Genomic DNA, 15,591 nt, shown 5'->3' with positions numbered 1-15,591 from the left:
GCTGCCAGACAGGAGAGTTTATCGCAATAACTGGTCTGTGGTTGGCTTTGCTGGACAATGTGCAGTAAAGGACACTGTCCATGGTACTGATTTCGAGTGTTGCAGGACTCTTATCTGAAGCATCACGACCTGTAAAAGTTGAATGCATACACAGTTTGCTCTCTGGACTCTTTACTTCAGAAACAGCTTAGACCTACTCTGTAACAAAGAGCTGTAATGCAATTAAAAGATCTAAAAATAGCAACACGAACATTAGCAGGAATATCCAGGATACCCAGGTACCCAATCTGCCCATGGGTGTTACTTATTTCTAAAATAACTTCAATGAAGGTCGTTTAAAAAAATAATAAAACTAGATCTTGGTTCATTGTTATTCATAATTATGCTGCATTGTTTAAGCAAAGTGCTTGTGTGCATAGATTCCTATTGGCAACTCATCTCTCACCGAAACAGCTTGCACAGTTTCACTATAATGCATGTGCAACAGCCTTGGCTTTGAGTGCACCAAAGTGGTCATGCCCATGTTTAGTAGAAAAAAACCGTTCTGGACACTTGACAAACAGGAGCACGAGAGTGTTTCTGGGGAAAAGTAAACAGAATGCTGAATAACAGAAAATATACGGTATAATATCGAAATAAAAGGTTGATAATCCATGAATACTGCAGTTATACATTTTTGTATACATCTTTTACAAATTCAAATTCAATTCTTTTACAAATAGAATAAAGCAGTAAAAGCAGGATGACTTGCAATGCATTAATACATTATATGGACGAAAGTTTATGTTTAAAAAACAAAAAATCCCATCCCACATTTATATATGTGAAATAATAACATTTGCTGTTATAATAACCGACATTCTTCTAGGAAGAGGTTTCACTAGATTTCGGAATGTGCTTTTGGAGATAAGGGATTTCAGTCATAAGGGTGTAAAATCAGGTACAGATGCAGGTGAGATGTGGAGACCTGGGGTGCAGTTCATCCCAAAGGTGTTCGATAGACTTGAGAGCTCTATAGCAGAAGATCTTCCACTCTAATCCATGCAAAGCAGATCTTCATGGAGCTGGCTTTGTTTCTCCTAGTTTGAGTGAAAAGAATATCTGCATCCATAGAAATCCAGTAGGAAATTATATTGATTATAGTTGAGATTAGACTAATTCTGATGTTTCAGCCTTCTCTATGAGACATGCCTGTTTTGCCCTCTCTCCAAACTGACCTCCACATGAGCATTATTATTTAACAATGCAGGTGACATCCATGGAAGAAAATTACGGCATTAATTTCATCCTGGCCGTTGAACCACATTAGTTCTCAAGGTCACTACTTGATATTCTACTTACACACTCTGACTGATGGACTCATGCTCTAATACCAATAGCAAAAACACTGCCTCTGCTGTGGTCTACACTGAACATAGCAGAACTGTTTCTCCTACACACAGGTAATGTGTAGACATAAAAATAAAGGTGCTTGATCATTTGAAATGTTCAGGTTGGACTGACTAACCTCCTGATGTAGGCTACAAATAAAACAAGCAATCTACAGACCTACATCAATGACTAAGAGTGTTTAGTGATGTGCTGCCCCTAAGTGGCAAAGACAAAGACTTACACCATTAGAAGTGTTCTGTTGATAAAACATGGGGCCATGAAATAACTTTGAAATACTGATTGATGGAATATTGTAATAATCCTTAATAAAACTGTTCTATCAGTTGGTTTACAAGCTTTGGATTTTTCACACTCTACAAATTATACACACTACACAAAGTCTAGTGTATCGTACTATACAATTGTTGTACACCAACTCATACATCTACTCAGAGAGCTTTGATAAAATAGCAAATGAGTGCTATATATTAGTTGTAACTAATACGTGCAAAATTGGCTATTTTCTAAACAAAGAGTTGGTGCTTTATACACCAAAGTATCGTATACAGTATCCTTTATAAATAATTGCAATTGTTTTATTAAATAAATAAATAAAAATATTTTTCTTATTCAAACTACAGCAGAAATGTAACCAAAATCTTTCTAACTGGAGTAAAAAATTTTTTTGATTAAATAAAAGTATTTTCTCTCAAAAATATGCAGTACATCCCTAAAAGACATTTCTACCCATGTCTCGTTTCCCTGAGATATAAGATTGCACACGTTTGACTGAGAAAATGTAACTAAAATATTAATATGAAATAAATTAACATTAAGAAATTAGTAGCATTAAGTACATTTACAGCCATAGTAGAAGGATTTCACTTTCAAACACATCTGAAATTTGGTTTGGGAAATTTAAAAGAAAGACCTGCATGTGGTAAGATATAAAGAAAAACTAGCCTAAAGATTACAGCTGAAACATTTTGATTATTCAGTTTGGTAGTGCTGCAAGAAATGAATCTTTCTTCCCCTCAAGAATGTCATAAAGAACTTCACCACGTCATTAACAATACTAGTGACGTCATTGTTGCGATCAGATGAGATTACAAGAAAGAAATCATTTCTCATAGCTGCATGGAAGGAATAAAATCTTATATTGTACCTCATTGTTAAATACTGTACAGAGTCAGAAGTTTGGGGCTGTTTTGTGGCTGGAAGTTCAAGGATTCTGGCAAATGTTTTGTAGCATCATGTTTTTTCTTATCTAGAATATTTCAGCTCAAGTCCTGGTTGCCACTGCCTGGAGGTTCTGTCCTGACTATAGAGAGAGCAAGAGAAAGATCTGAACAATCATCTAAAAAATTACAACAGTTAAAAGAAAAAAGAAACATTTTGCAATGACCATGTCAGTCTTGACTCGGATTCATTGTGAATGTTCTGATCGCTGTAATCTTGAAATAATAAAGTATATGATGCCTCTGGAGGTGTGAGTAGAAACACAACACGTTTTGCTTTTGTTCCTTTTTACAAATTTGCTTATTATCATTAAAAAGGCCCTGAAAAATCCAGAGTGCGCTGTGCTAAAATAAATCTTTACAAATCTTATGGTAATCGATGAGCAATCAAGAGCTCTCGAGCTACTGATTTATTTCAATTCGAAACCAAAATTGCATTGTTTAAAAATATTTTCAATTATATAATATTCAAATAATATATATAATATACACAACATTGAAAATTTATAAACAAACGTTAATGTAGCAAGATATTCTGATCTTACCTTGACTCACCAGGAACACGTGACGGTAAATAAAGAGCCAGTCACATAGACAAAAAAAAATATTTATTTTGTGATAGACTTCAGTTTGGAAAGAACTGACCATTCAAAAAAAAAGTACACAATTCATTTATTTATTGTTTTTTTTTTTTTTTACTGGATCACTGACAGGAGTTGTAATATCTATGAGAACATGCAATGGCTTTCTGTCCACTACACAATCAGCTTCTGTGCTTAAACCACAGAACCTTTCCGGCCTGGAGCTGGACAGTGAAGGATTCTTGCCAGATACACACACACACACACACGCACACACACGCACACACCGTCTGTCTCGGCTTTGTATGAAATAGTGCCAGTGTTGAGTGATGGAACACAGCAACGTGATGTTTTTCAGTAGAATATATGAGGGGCTGATATCAGTGCAGCTTCGGAGGAGTTCAGAAGTAATTATTAAGTATGGCCCGTGTCGGAAAATCACGGAGTACTCCTTTTCTAGTAGAGGACGATTTGAAGTCGGGTCCAAGAGACGAGGGCCTGCTTATTTATCCGTCCTTGTTTATCTCTAGAACTTCTCAGCCTGTTTCATGGTCTCGGATGGATAAAGTGCACTTGATGGCTGAGGTCCAGGTAAAGCAGCGAGCTCTTAGTCCACAGAATCCTGGTACGAACACACAGATTAATAACGCACCACTGCAGCACCATTGGTCAACTGGTCAGTAAGGCAAGAGAAAATCAGAGGGGGTCGTTTCATACAGGTGTGATTCGAAAGGTAATATTTAACCAAAGCGTGTTATAAAACGTTTGTGCTGGAATTTGAAAAACGAAGGAGGCTGCAGATTCCGAGGAGATCGCTGGATTTCCTCACATCAACGCACCGTGTGTTTAGGTTCGACTCTCACTTCTGCGGATCGGTGTGTCTGTAAGCGAGCTGCATAGCAAGTCCTCAACCTCTTTTTCTCTCACAATCCACTAAGATCTTCCTGAGGATCTTTCCAGTGCACCCTCTATTTTCGTTACAGATTTCCCAGGGCCGGCTTGATATTCAGAGTTGACAGATCAGGGAGAACCTGGACGTGCGGTCCGAGAGCTGTGACCTCACTTTCTGAAAGGCACCATATTACTAAACAGGGCTGAGGTGTGTTTTCATTTCGTCTGTTTGTCTGCCAGTCAAAAAAAAATATTTCCCCAAAGCACATTTCCACTGCTCCCATCAGCCCACAAGGCATTCGAATGACTACTAAGGCAAGTTTAGTCTGTAAAGAAATGCAAAGTGCATCTTTTCCAGGTTACTTTCATAAGAAACTTTTAACACCACTCTTTTTTTCATGTATTTTTTTAAAATCATAGATACTTCTCTGGAATAAATTATCTATACACACACCTCCCCACACCACAGCTCATGCTGTTTTGGCCATAGAAATCTTTATAGATCTATTTTTACACAAATTCAGGAGCAGCAGAAGCTCTGCTCTGCCCAAGACCAGGTTCTGCTCTGCTGTGTTTCTCCAACAGACCTGCAGAAACAATTTCCAGTTTTTTTCACACAGATCACACAGACATTTTCAGAAGAAGAAGAAGGAGAAGAGAACGAAGAAAAACCAAATTGGAGAAATGAAGAAACAGGAGTACAAATATTCACTGTAAAATCAGTTTCCAGCAAAAACAATGTACAGATTCCACAAAGGGGTTTTCTCCGGAAACAGAAGAAATCCTCTGCCGGGTGGAAGTGGACAGGAGACGATCTGATTGGAAAGAGCAGATGCCATCAAAGCTTCACTGCACACCTTCCTCGTCCACATACGTTGAAGGGAACCAGCCGATCTACAACCAGGAATACAACAACATGACTACTTGACACAACGCAACACAACACACTTTTGGCATCAGTAAAGTTACATTTTGTCAAATAAATCAAATGTACACTGCTATTTATATCCTTGTCTCCTAGATCTTAAATTCTAATAATTGGTATAGAGAAGTTGCACTGAAAGTCCATTAAAAGCTTCACACTAATATTTCCCTTTTTTGCTTTTTTGCATTGATTAAAGGTCGACCGATTCTTCGGTTTGCTGGAAATATCAGCCAATGGAAAAAAACATACCAATAGTTTTTCCGGGTTGCGTTATACAGTATGAGAATGGACTCTAAAGGCGAATCCCTGATGCCACGTTTTTTTAATAAATTTTGGATGTAACTTTTTTTGTGTTACTTTTTGTTGTACTTTGAATGCATGTGTTTTATTCCTGAATATTTATTAATATAATTATTACAATTATTTATTACATTTTTTATGAAACATTTTCATGATTTGGTACTGTTTGTTTTTATTTTTGTAATGTTGTTCAGTACTATTTTATATGGAGTGTTGGTTTTTTATCCAGTAACCATTTTTTATCAGTTGATTAACTGGTTATCAGCAAGTACAATCCAACCTGCACACATTCGTTGTGGCATCGTTTCAATACACTGCCGTTTTCAATCGTTTGACCAAAAGTTTCTCATATCCACACTGAAACAGCTGAAAACCTTCACATCGGTCTTAGAAACTTTGTGCCAATGTCAGGGACAGACATCATCACATGACTTAAAATGTGTTATTGTTTTCAAAAGCACTGCGATGGAGTTTCAAATTTATCTACTTTGGAGAGTGTTTTCAAACCTGAGACATCACCCAAGGCATTATTTTAGTTCCGTCTCTTTTCTAGCTCATGTCTTACCCTGCCGTTAGCCTCTCCTTTCCACCAGCCCTGGTCTCCTCCGATCTTGCTGTAGATTTTAACAATGTCGCCTTCTCGCAAAGACAGCTCTCTCATGTCTCGGGCTGCAAAGTTATACCTGGCCACCGCTGTGCTCACCACCTTCGGCGTGAAAACTGTTACACACGGCAGATTATTAAACGGATGAAATCGACGGCACGGGGAGCAGGGAGCGGTTTAGGACACAGGTGAATGGTGCGAGAGGAGATGAAAGAGGGGCGGGAGCAATGCTCCGTAGCTGAAATGGAGTTCGCAATGGAGTTTGTCATGCGTCACTGGAGAGCATGGTGGGAGCAGGTGGTGGAAAAAAGGAATAAAACAGGAGAAAAAAAGCAAAATGAGAGAGAGAGAGAGAGAGAGAGAGAGAGAGAGAGAAAGAAAGAGAGAGAATACCTGACCAGAAGGGAGTAGAGCTCTGAGAAGAGAAGTTGAGGCCTTGAGGACTGAGGAAGGAGAAGTTGTAGGAAGCACAGGAGGCTGCTGGGAGACGAGCGAAAAGAGAGAAAATATAGAAGAATATTAAGTAGGAAAAAATACAGCAGCAAGAAAAAAAGACAGATAACAGATTTGCAGACATCTTGCACATCTGAGGAGTTAAAATCAAGAAGTTATATAACAGAGCTGGTCCAATCGTTTCGTTTCGCTACAGCGGTTCTCCTGCTTCTCTCTTGCTCTTTTTACAGCCATGTGTTTCTGCACACGCTGTTTAGACACGGCTGGACGATGAACAAAGGAGGTGTCGTAGGCTTCTGGCCAGAGGGAGTTTCTTTTCATAATGGACCCTGCTGCATGTGTGGAACAGAACCTATTCAGGCTGCAGGGCCAAAACCTCCTCCTGCAGCAACAAAAACAGAGGCGGTGGGGCGACACCCAGGCAACCGAGCCATGGCGTGAGTGACAGGTGCAAAGGGAGGAGGCGTGGCAGGCATCATGTGGGGGCGGGACAAGCAGATGTTTTTTCAGCAGGAGTCAGTAGGGGTGAGGGATATACACAAGAGATGGACAAATAGAGAATTCCGAAAATATATAAATAAATGGATAGATGGATAGATAGATAGATAGATAGATAGATAGATAGATAGATAGATAGATAGATAGATGATAGATAGATAGATAGATAGATAGATAGATAGATAGATAGATAGATAGATAGATAGATAGATAGACAGGCAGACAAAGCAAGAGACGTACAGACATACAGAGAAAAAAGGCAGAGGTAAAAGAAAAGAACTGATAGATAGATAGCTAGATAGCTAGATAGATAGATAGACAGACAGACAGACAGACACAGACAGACAGACAGACAGAAAAATAAGCAAGAGATGTACAGACATACAGAGGAAAAAAGAGAGGTACAAAGAAAGAAGTGATAGATAGATAGATAGATAGATAGATAGATAGATAGATAGATAGATAGATAGATAGATAGATAGATAGATAGAGTGAGAGAGTGAGAAAGAGTGAGAAACAGAGAGAGAGGCAGGTGTGTACCTGGGGAGCGGGTGCTGGCTCTGGAGTTGGAGCGCTCTCGGGACTTGTACGGGAATCGTAACGTTGTGTCCAGCAGCTTAAAGCTCTCCTTCAGTGAGTGACACTGATAATACTCCACCAACTCCTGCAGACACAGTGAACATGTGTTCATTTCCTCCTGCTTCACAGCCCGGCTAACCTGGATTAGCTGCTGAACTCTTTACCAGCAGGCTCTCGAACTTCTTCGCTTCTGTGATGTGAATCCAGTTGTCTTTCTCGATCACTTTAATGTGTTTCACCTCATCATTAAACCTGGCCATGAGACAAGAATCACGGTTTAACACTGATCGAATCTTAATCTTCCAAAAAAAAACTATCCAGTAAAATATGCATAGCAATATTTAGCATTACTGTTTTTCTCAGTTGCTTTGGAACGTCTCTCAGAGCAGAAAGGTCAAAGGTGAATCTTGTAAAACTTTAATTGGCGACAGACGGAATTACAGACGGAATTACAGACGGCATTACAATTTCTGAAAATGGACGAACAACCAAGAAACGAACGAACAGCAATACAATACAATAAAATTGTGAATCCTGTTTGGTCTCCTGCAATCAATATACATCAAATAAATACATTTGTGCTGCTGAAATTCATAGATGCAATACAGAAGAAATTATAATTTTTCTGATTCTGATTTTCAATCGTTGTGATCCAAACCTTAGTTCATAGTTCAAGAAATCCTGAAATTGTGCAGTCACAGTGACAACACAACAAAACATTTTCTATGTGAACAATGACAAAATGGAATTTTTAATTCTGATGGCAATGACATGTTAATTAACACAAACACTTACTTTTGAGAGCTGAACTATTTATTTTGAGAAAAGTACAGGCTTTTGCAGGAAATCCAATGTGTTGTGCTGTTTGTACAAGTTGTTTTGGTAAATGCACTTACTGGTTTGCAAATATTAAGTACGATTCGAGAAATCCTCCAAAGCAACTGAGAAAAACTGTCAACAGATCAGCTTTAAAAACCCATCACCATGGAGATTTCCTTTAATAACCCTGATTATAAGATCAGTGGCTGTAGAGATGCAGGCAGGTGTCGTTCACTCACTTTATGCTGATGGCGAAGCGTTCAGCCTCTGCGGGGCGCTCTCTGATCAGGTACGTACCACTGCTGTGGGACTTCAGGAGGTTATCAGCCTGCTGCCTCTCCATGTTCCCGGCAAACCTGTATTACACACACACACACACACACACACTCTCATTCATCATCACAAGCCTTACAGAGGTCAGCGCATTGAGAAACGCCATGATGTGCATTGCATACAGCTCAACGCAATCAATCATCTCCATCGATTCGAGCCATAAGTGCAGTGCGATTGTTTCTGATGAATTTTAGTTAGGTCAAATGCTCCTGGAGTGGTTTCATTATCATTTCATTTTGCTCTGCTTTGAGTAAACTGGTGGTGCAAAGAAAAAAAAAATCAATAGTGCTGAAATGGGAAAAACAAATAAGGAAAAAAAGGGACGTACCAAAGATATACATTGTAATCCATCTCTTTTGAGGACTGGCGAGTCGAAAAACACTGAGACGGCTAGAGAGAAAGAGGGAAAGGTATTGTAGCAAAATTATTCATGATGACACATTTAACTATTTTCAGATTATAGCACATATGTTAGAAGATTCTCCACTTTTAATGTACAAACATTTCTTTTTTGGCTCTGCTCTCATCAGTCACATACACACACTGATTATCTCTTTATCACCTGTTAGTGGGTGGGATTTATTTTTTAGGCATCATGTGAACATCTTGCCCTCAAAGTTGACGTGTTAGAAGCAGGAAAAATGGGCATAGAGAGTTTGACAAATTGTGACGTCTAGACGACAAAACTGAAGCTCTCCTGGGATGTTCCTGGTCTGCAGTGGTCAGAATCTATCAAAATTGCTCCAAGGAAGGAACAGTAGTGAGATGCACGTGCGGAGTGAAGGCTGGTCCGTGTGATCCGATCCAACAGACGAGCTCCTGTAGCTCAGACTGCTGCAGTTGTTATTGTTTAACAGGTCAGGACTGTTTCAGCAGCAAAAAAAAGAGGGATCCACACAATATTAGGCAGGAGGTCGTAATGTTATGCCTGAGCGTAAGAGACAGATGGTACGTTGTAGATTGTGTGTGGGGTTTGAAACCTATTCATTTCCCAAGAAACAAGAATAAGCGTGTTGGGTTTCTGCCTGATGGAATTGTTCCTGGCCTCAGCATGAACTTGCACACACTCCCCTGTAACAGCTGTCCTCGAGAACTCGTGTTTGTCAAGAGAAATTTTATGACAACTTTTAATGTGAACTTTTTACATCATTTAACATAATCTGAGGCATCTATTTCTTTTTTGTTTTTTTTTACCTCACACCTTTATTAAAGTAGGGCGCTTGCGTTTCAGACGTGTCCCATATTACGGTTTATTACTCGAAAGACTAAATTTAGGTTGCTGCCAGAAACGTGTGTGCTTGTGGAGACTTGTGTGAAATTCAGCCAGTTAGGTGAGGAGTTCTGGGGTGCAGTCAGGATTCGAATTCATCTCAAAGGTGTTCAATAGGGTGAGGTCTGAGCTCTATAGCAGGAGATCTTCCATTCCAACCGATTTAAAGTATATCTTCATGGAGCTGGCTTTGTTTAAGTGAAGGGACGATGTAATACTAGAGCCTCCGAAGACATCCTATACAATTGTGTGCTTTGGAGAGGCACCACATATGGCTGGAAAAGTCAGGTGTCCCAATATTTTTTGTCCATGTTCATTAACGAGTCACCTTTGGGTCTAGACATGGCTTTACACTGGAGCTGGGGAAGTAGCCGATCTTCAGGGTCTGAATGAGCTTGCCCTGGTGGACACACACACACACACACACACACACACACACACACACACACACACAAACCATCAAAAACATATCCAAAGGCCTTTGTGACTTTTCTTCTTAGCAACTGTGACTCAAGTTGCAGTCAGAAACAAACAAAAGTAAGAGCTCACCTCCCACCATGAGGTCTCCGGATCTCCCTTCAAAAGCTCAATGACATCACCTGTCTGGAAGGAGAGGGGGCACTTGCCCGGAGGAGCTGGAGTGCCATAGTAGTTCCTGATTGCAACCATCTTTGGACCTGAAATCATGCAAGAGAAAAACGCCAAAGTCAAAACATCGCCAGTTTCGCTACATTTTGGGATTTGGGAAATGATCTTGTACTTCACACACATCAAACTATAATAAAATACCAAAATACCACAAATGTCTAAAAATACAGTCCCTATAATACCAAATAACTTCCCCTGAGTAAAACCCAAACTCTATATTCTCCATGCTCTTTAGCCTGAAATAAATCGTGATTTCACTGGAGGGCAGCAGCGAGCTACTGCCAGAGTCTCTGACCAGGACTGCATGTAGACTGAGGACTCGACAAATATATAATAAGAATTATTATTCAGAGAAGACCCGAGGACATGCGTCTCTACAGTACCTGACTGTGGAAATTCAACCTCCTGGAAGACAAAAAGAGGTTGTACATTATAATTTCACAAGTGATTTACACGTGTATATTATCCAGCTGATAATGAACTAAATGTAGATGTTACACTCACCAAATCATGGGGATCTACAGATCAAGAAAAGGAGAGAGAGAGAAAGAGGGGGGCAGACACACAGATGTCCAGAAACAGAAAGACAGAGATACAGAAAGAAAGACGTACAGAGCGAGACAGAAAAGAGAGAATGAGATGCAAAGAAACAGAATAAAAAGAGTGAGAGTGGATTGGAAAAACAAAAAGAAAGTAAGAACAACAAAGAGACATGCAAAGATAGGGATTGAATGAAAGAATGGGGAATAATAAAAAGAAAGACAGATGAAAAGATAGAGAATAGAGAGAAATAGAGAAAGAGAGAAATAGTATCATTTCAGAATTAAGAGCAAATGAAAAACATGGGACAGAGAGAAAGAAAGGAAGAAAGAGAGACGGGTGGGGTTTAAGAAAAAAAGGAGAAAGAGAGAGTCAGTGACTGGTGGTTTTATTCAATATATTTAACTTGTGAAAGCAGAGATGAACATGTGGAACTCACTGATTCTACAGATGGTGATGACCTCCAGGCACTCTTTATGTGCACCAGTCCCACAGCGGGAACAGAAGTAACCCTGATAGAAGATGCCCCTGTAGTGATGTATGAGTGTGCAAGAAAGAGAGAGAGAGAGAGAGAGAGAGAGAGAGAGAGAGAGAGAGAGAGAGAGAGAGAGAGAGAGAGAAAGCAAAACAGAAAAAAAAGCACAAGAAATATTAAGAACATTGCCACTTTTTTGCTCATTTCCACTCCACCACCTTGTTGACTGCTCATTTTTCACAGCTCATCACAGAACATCGGCGTAATGTAGCCTGAAACTCAAGCTGCGTATATCTTCACCGCTCTCCCGCCAAAACTAACCTTTTTATCTCCCGATATTTCTTAATATAATTGGAGTTTGCAAAGTCAAATGCAAAGTCAAAGTCGGCTCTGGGCATGTCTTCAGTACAAGATTTTACATTCGAGTGATTATATTTACATCATGTCGAGGTTTCAACTCGTCCGTGTCACCATAATTACAGTGATGTCGTGCCACGTGCAGAACCGGACTGGAAACTCAGGCCAGGGGAGAAAAAAAAAAAAAAAGGAAAAAAAAGAAAAAAGACCAAAAAAACCCTTTGCAACTAATACTGTAAGTTTGATATCAAAATAATTTTGAAACTAATTTACTATATATTGAATATATTGACAAATATTGAAGAAGATATTAAAGAATAGTGAGGATATGTGAAAAACGTCTCCTATTAATGCACATCGGTTACGGTAAAACGGCAAAATAGATTCGAATGCGTTAGCAAAATAATACACAATAAAACGGACAGAGATGCGGTTCCATAAAATCAATAATATTCTGACCAATCAGAAGCGAGCGTTCAAGAGATCTGTGGTATAACAAGTTTCAAACATTTTGGAAGTTTGACCGTTTAGATTAGATTAGATTAGATTAGATTAAATTAGACTCAACTTCATTGCCATTGTCCAAAGTACATACAGAGAGCCAATAGAATTAAATTAGCATTTAAATAGCAACGTACCAGTGGCCTACTTACAATAAATAGCAGTGTGGTAAATGCGGGTGTAGGTATATATGTACAGGGGTGAAAGTGATGCATGTAGAGAAGGTGCAGTATGTAATAAGATATGGCGTATATAATAATATACATTATAACTGTGCAAAAATAACATGCTCAACTAACATATGTAATTGATCTTAAATTAGATTTTTGCGAGATTCGGTTCACGCCCTCATCCGGAGTGACATTTTGTTCTCTCGACCATCTCATTTATACAACCGAGAAACTGAAGGGGGAGAAACCTTTGCTCAAGGCCCCAGCAGTGGCAGCTTGGTGGTGCTGGGATTTAAACCCCAGACCATCCATTTAGAAGTCCACTGGGCTACAACTTTCCATATTTTTGATGTAGCGCTGACGGTTAAAGTAATAGAAGAGTTTTGAGTCATTATAGGACTGACTACACTGTGTCCCCCACCACTATGAGGGTTACCCAGCATGCTCACTGTTAGTGCATGCAGTGGAGCAAAAGTAGGTCAGTACAGAATTGTGGGTTATTGTGGGTCAACAGTCAGATATCAGCTACAGAACAGAGCTTAGGAACCTGAACCAAAGGTCTTTCAAGAACAGAACTAGGGTTAGCATGCGTGTGTATGAGTGTTCGTGGTTATTTGGTTTACTTCAGCTAAATGAGATGAGTCACTTGCCTTAAGTGACTTTTATTCAGAAAAACTATATATCCAACCATAGATGTCCATAAATTAAGTTATATGTAATAATGTGAAATGACACAGGTAAAAAGTATTAAACACGCTTACTGAAATTAGCGTCCTGTATGGAGAAAACTAGCTGCACGCATTGCTCAGGTGTGATTTTGGCCCATTCTTCCACACAAACACACTTAAAATCTTGAAGGTTCCATGGGCCTCTTCTCTGAACCCCAATCTTTAGTTCTGTCCAATCATGTCAATAGCACCATAAAAATATATCTACTGAGGAAAATGGTGACGTGTTTAATACTTTTTTACACGCTGTATATATTACGGCTAATATTGGATTAAAAATAATAACTGGAAGGGGTGGGGCAGGGAATTACTGAGTTTAAAACTTTTCAAGTTGTAAGTCGAAATTTTCAAGTTTAAAACTCATATATTGGAAGAAAACACAAATTTACAAATAAGTGTTTCCTTGTTGCTAAACCCCCTCATAAATATTTGAGTTTTACACACAAAACTTTTATAAAAAATGTTTTTTTTTTCCCTCAAAAACTTGAAGGAAATCGGATTTTAACTGTGTTCCGCACGTAAAAAAGGCTCTGACCAACAAAACCAGTTATTAGTCAGACCAGCATATTGTAAGGGGAAGAAAAAAAATAGACGTCTAGTATAAGAAGTACTATAATTCTGAGATTTTGATTCATGCCGTGTTCTCTGTGTTTGTTTGTGTTCTCACCTCAGGAGCATCTTACAGGCTCGGCAGTTAGTATTCTTTTCGAACGTGTGCATCTGGAAGTCATGCTGGTTAGCCGTGGCTCTCTCGGGCTTGATGTTGGACCTGTTTTTATAAAAACAGAGATTTATATTTTCTTCCACCAGACAGACAAAAACATACTTCAGTGACATTTTATTGCGTGCACAATACGCACATGGCCATCTCAAACTGCTCCATCCACTTTCTTTTTGCATCCTCGGTCTTACTGAAGAACTGGAAGCCTTGCTTGCCTTTCAGATGGATCAGGTAGAAGCCGTAGGACCACTGCGCAACGTACGGACGGCAAAGTTATAAACCAGACGGATTTTATATTAGTCATTGAAAGAAATACAAAAAAAAAATAAACACCAGAAGAAAGAAACACCCAATTAGTTGTAAATAAAGGTAATCTCTGTCTGACAGCATAAGGAGGCTGTGTAGCTTTCGAGATAACAACATAAATCAGACTATCAGAGGCTAGGCAGGCAATCTCAGCTGCTGATCCATACATAAATCAGAGGTTTGATTCGGCTTACCATCTTTCCACTGGCCTGGTAGGCATGCACGGAGAAACAAGAGAGAGAGAGGGAGAGGGAGAGAAGAGATAGACACCCAGTTACACATGCAATCGTTCACACATGCAGAGTTCCTGAATGTTAGATTGCAAGAAATAAAAAGGCATTTTCATCAAATAAGTGTTCTCCCCGGCACACGGCGCTTATCATCATGCTGTCGGTTTAAGAACAAGATTAAACAAGCACTATAGAGAACCGACCAAAACCTGCGCTAGAAGATGCAACAATATTCCCGATCCCGTTTCAACCCTCGAAATGTAACTTCTACACAACACCGCTCGATTTCACGTGAATAGATTTGCGTACGAGCGCCTCTACCTTCTTCATGTCTCTGTTATTCGTCGGGTCGTCTGACATTTTGTAAAACTGGAGCTCGATGATTTCTTTCAGCTCGTAGTTGTCGCCTTTTCTCTTGCACACTATGACCACTTTATCAAACAGGAAGATGTACCTGGGAATATATATATTATATATATATTATACACTTAATTTATATATTATACACTTAATGAAACTTGGTAAGATTTCTTCAAAAAAGAAAACATATCTAGGCTCTAGAAAGGAAGAAAATTAAAATAAGCATTAAAACACTCATTCCAAGCAGTAGCTTTGGTATAATTCACTAAAACTTTACTTATTTTGTGTGAAAAGACCTTAAAACTTAATTAAAGAATTATTAGATATTTGCGTCCTAAAATCAGATAAACCATTTCCCCATATATTATTGTTAATAGCTTTGTATCTTTTAAGCCTTTATTTTTGCTGTAATGACTGGTTTTAAGGTTGCCAGGTAAAAGAAAAAAGCTTAATAAGTCACACTAGTTCATTCGTATTATTTATTTCGAATAAATGCTTGTTTTATGTCGACACCAACACATTTATTCACATTATAACAAATTATAAAATGCTGCATTATTAAGTCAGCACACTCTTTCAAACATACAGTCTGTTTTTTGTTTTTTTTTGTACACATTGCATTTTTATTACCTTGTTCTGTAGTTTGATTTCAGGTTCTCGTATTGAACATTTTCCACCGTTCAGTAATAAATT

The 15,591-nt window shown here is 38.8% G+C and overlaps 1 protein-coding gene across 1 annotated transcript in view; it reads right to left on the bottom strand.

The window, feature by feature from the left end:
- Window positions 1–3,200: 3,200 nt before the first annotated feature.
- Window positions 3,201–15,591, bottom strand: part of vav2 (vav 2 guanine nucleotide exchange factor) — a 154,264-nt gene continuing 141,873 nt past the window's right edge. Inside the window, exons 16-31 of the mRNA XM_046868261.1 lie at window positions 14,860–14,992; window positions 14,503–14,517; window positions 14,142–14,251; window positions 13,949–14,050; window positions 11,490–11,578; window positions 11,015–11,028; window positions 10,769–10,915; window positions 10,412–10,723; window positions 10,191–10,262; window positions 8,921–8,982; window positions 8,499–8,615; window positions 7,605–7,692; window positions 7,402–7,525; window positions 6,304–6,387; window positions 5,872–6,026; window positions 3,201–4,975 (exon numbers count right to left, since the gene is read on the bottom strand). Coding sequence (XP_046724217.1) covers window positions 4,928–4,975; window positions 5,872–6,026; window positions 6,304–6,387; window positions 7,402–7,525; window positions 7,605–7,692; window positions 8,499–8,615; window positions 8,921–8,982; window positions 10,191–10,262; window positions 10,412–10,723; window positions 10,769–10,915; window positions 11,015–11,028; window positions 11,490–11,578; window positions 13,949–14,050; window positions 14,142–14,251; window positions 14,503–14,517; window positions 14,860–14,992 — 1,672 coding nt within the window. The 3' untranslated portion in view covers window positions 3,201–4,927. The remainder of the gene's footprint in view (window positions 4,976–5,871; window positions 6,027–6,303; window positions 6,388–7,401; window positions 7,526–7,604; window positions 7,693–8,498; window positions 8,616–8,920; window positions 8,983–10,190; window positions 10,263–10,411; window positions 10,724–10,768; window positions 10,916–11,014; window positions 11,029–11,489; window positions 11,579–13,948; window positions 14,051–14,141; window positions 14,252–14,502; window positions 14,518–14,859; window positions 14,993–15,591) is intronic.

This window comes from Silurus meridionalis, chromosome 15, assembly GCF_014805685.1.
Source record: "Silurus meridionalis isolate SWU-2019-XX chromosome 15, ASM1480568v1, whole genome shotgun sequence".
In the NCBI taxonomy this organism is placed as follows: Eukaryota; Metazoa; Chordata; class Actinopteri; order Siluriformes; family Siluridae; genus Silurus; species Silurus meridionalis.
Note: the sequence above shows the minus strand (reverse complement) of the source record. Positions and strands in the feature narration are given on the sequence as shown.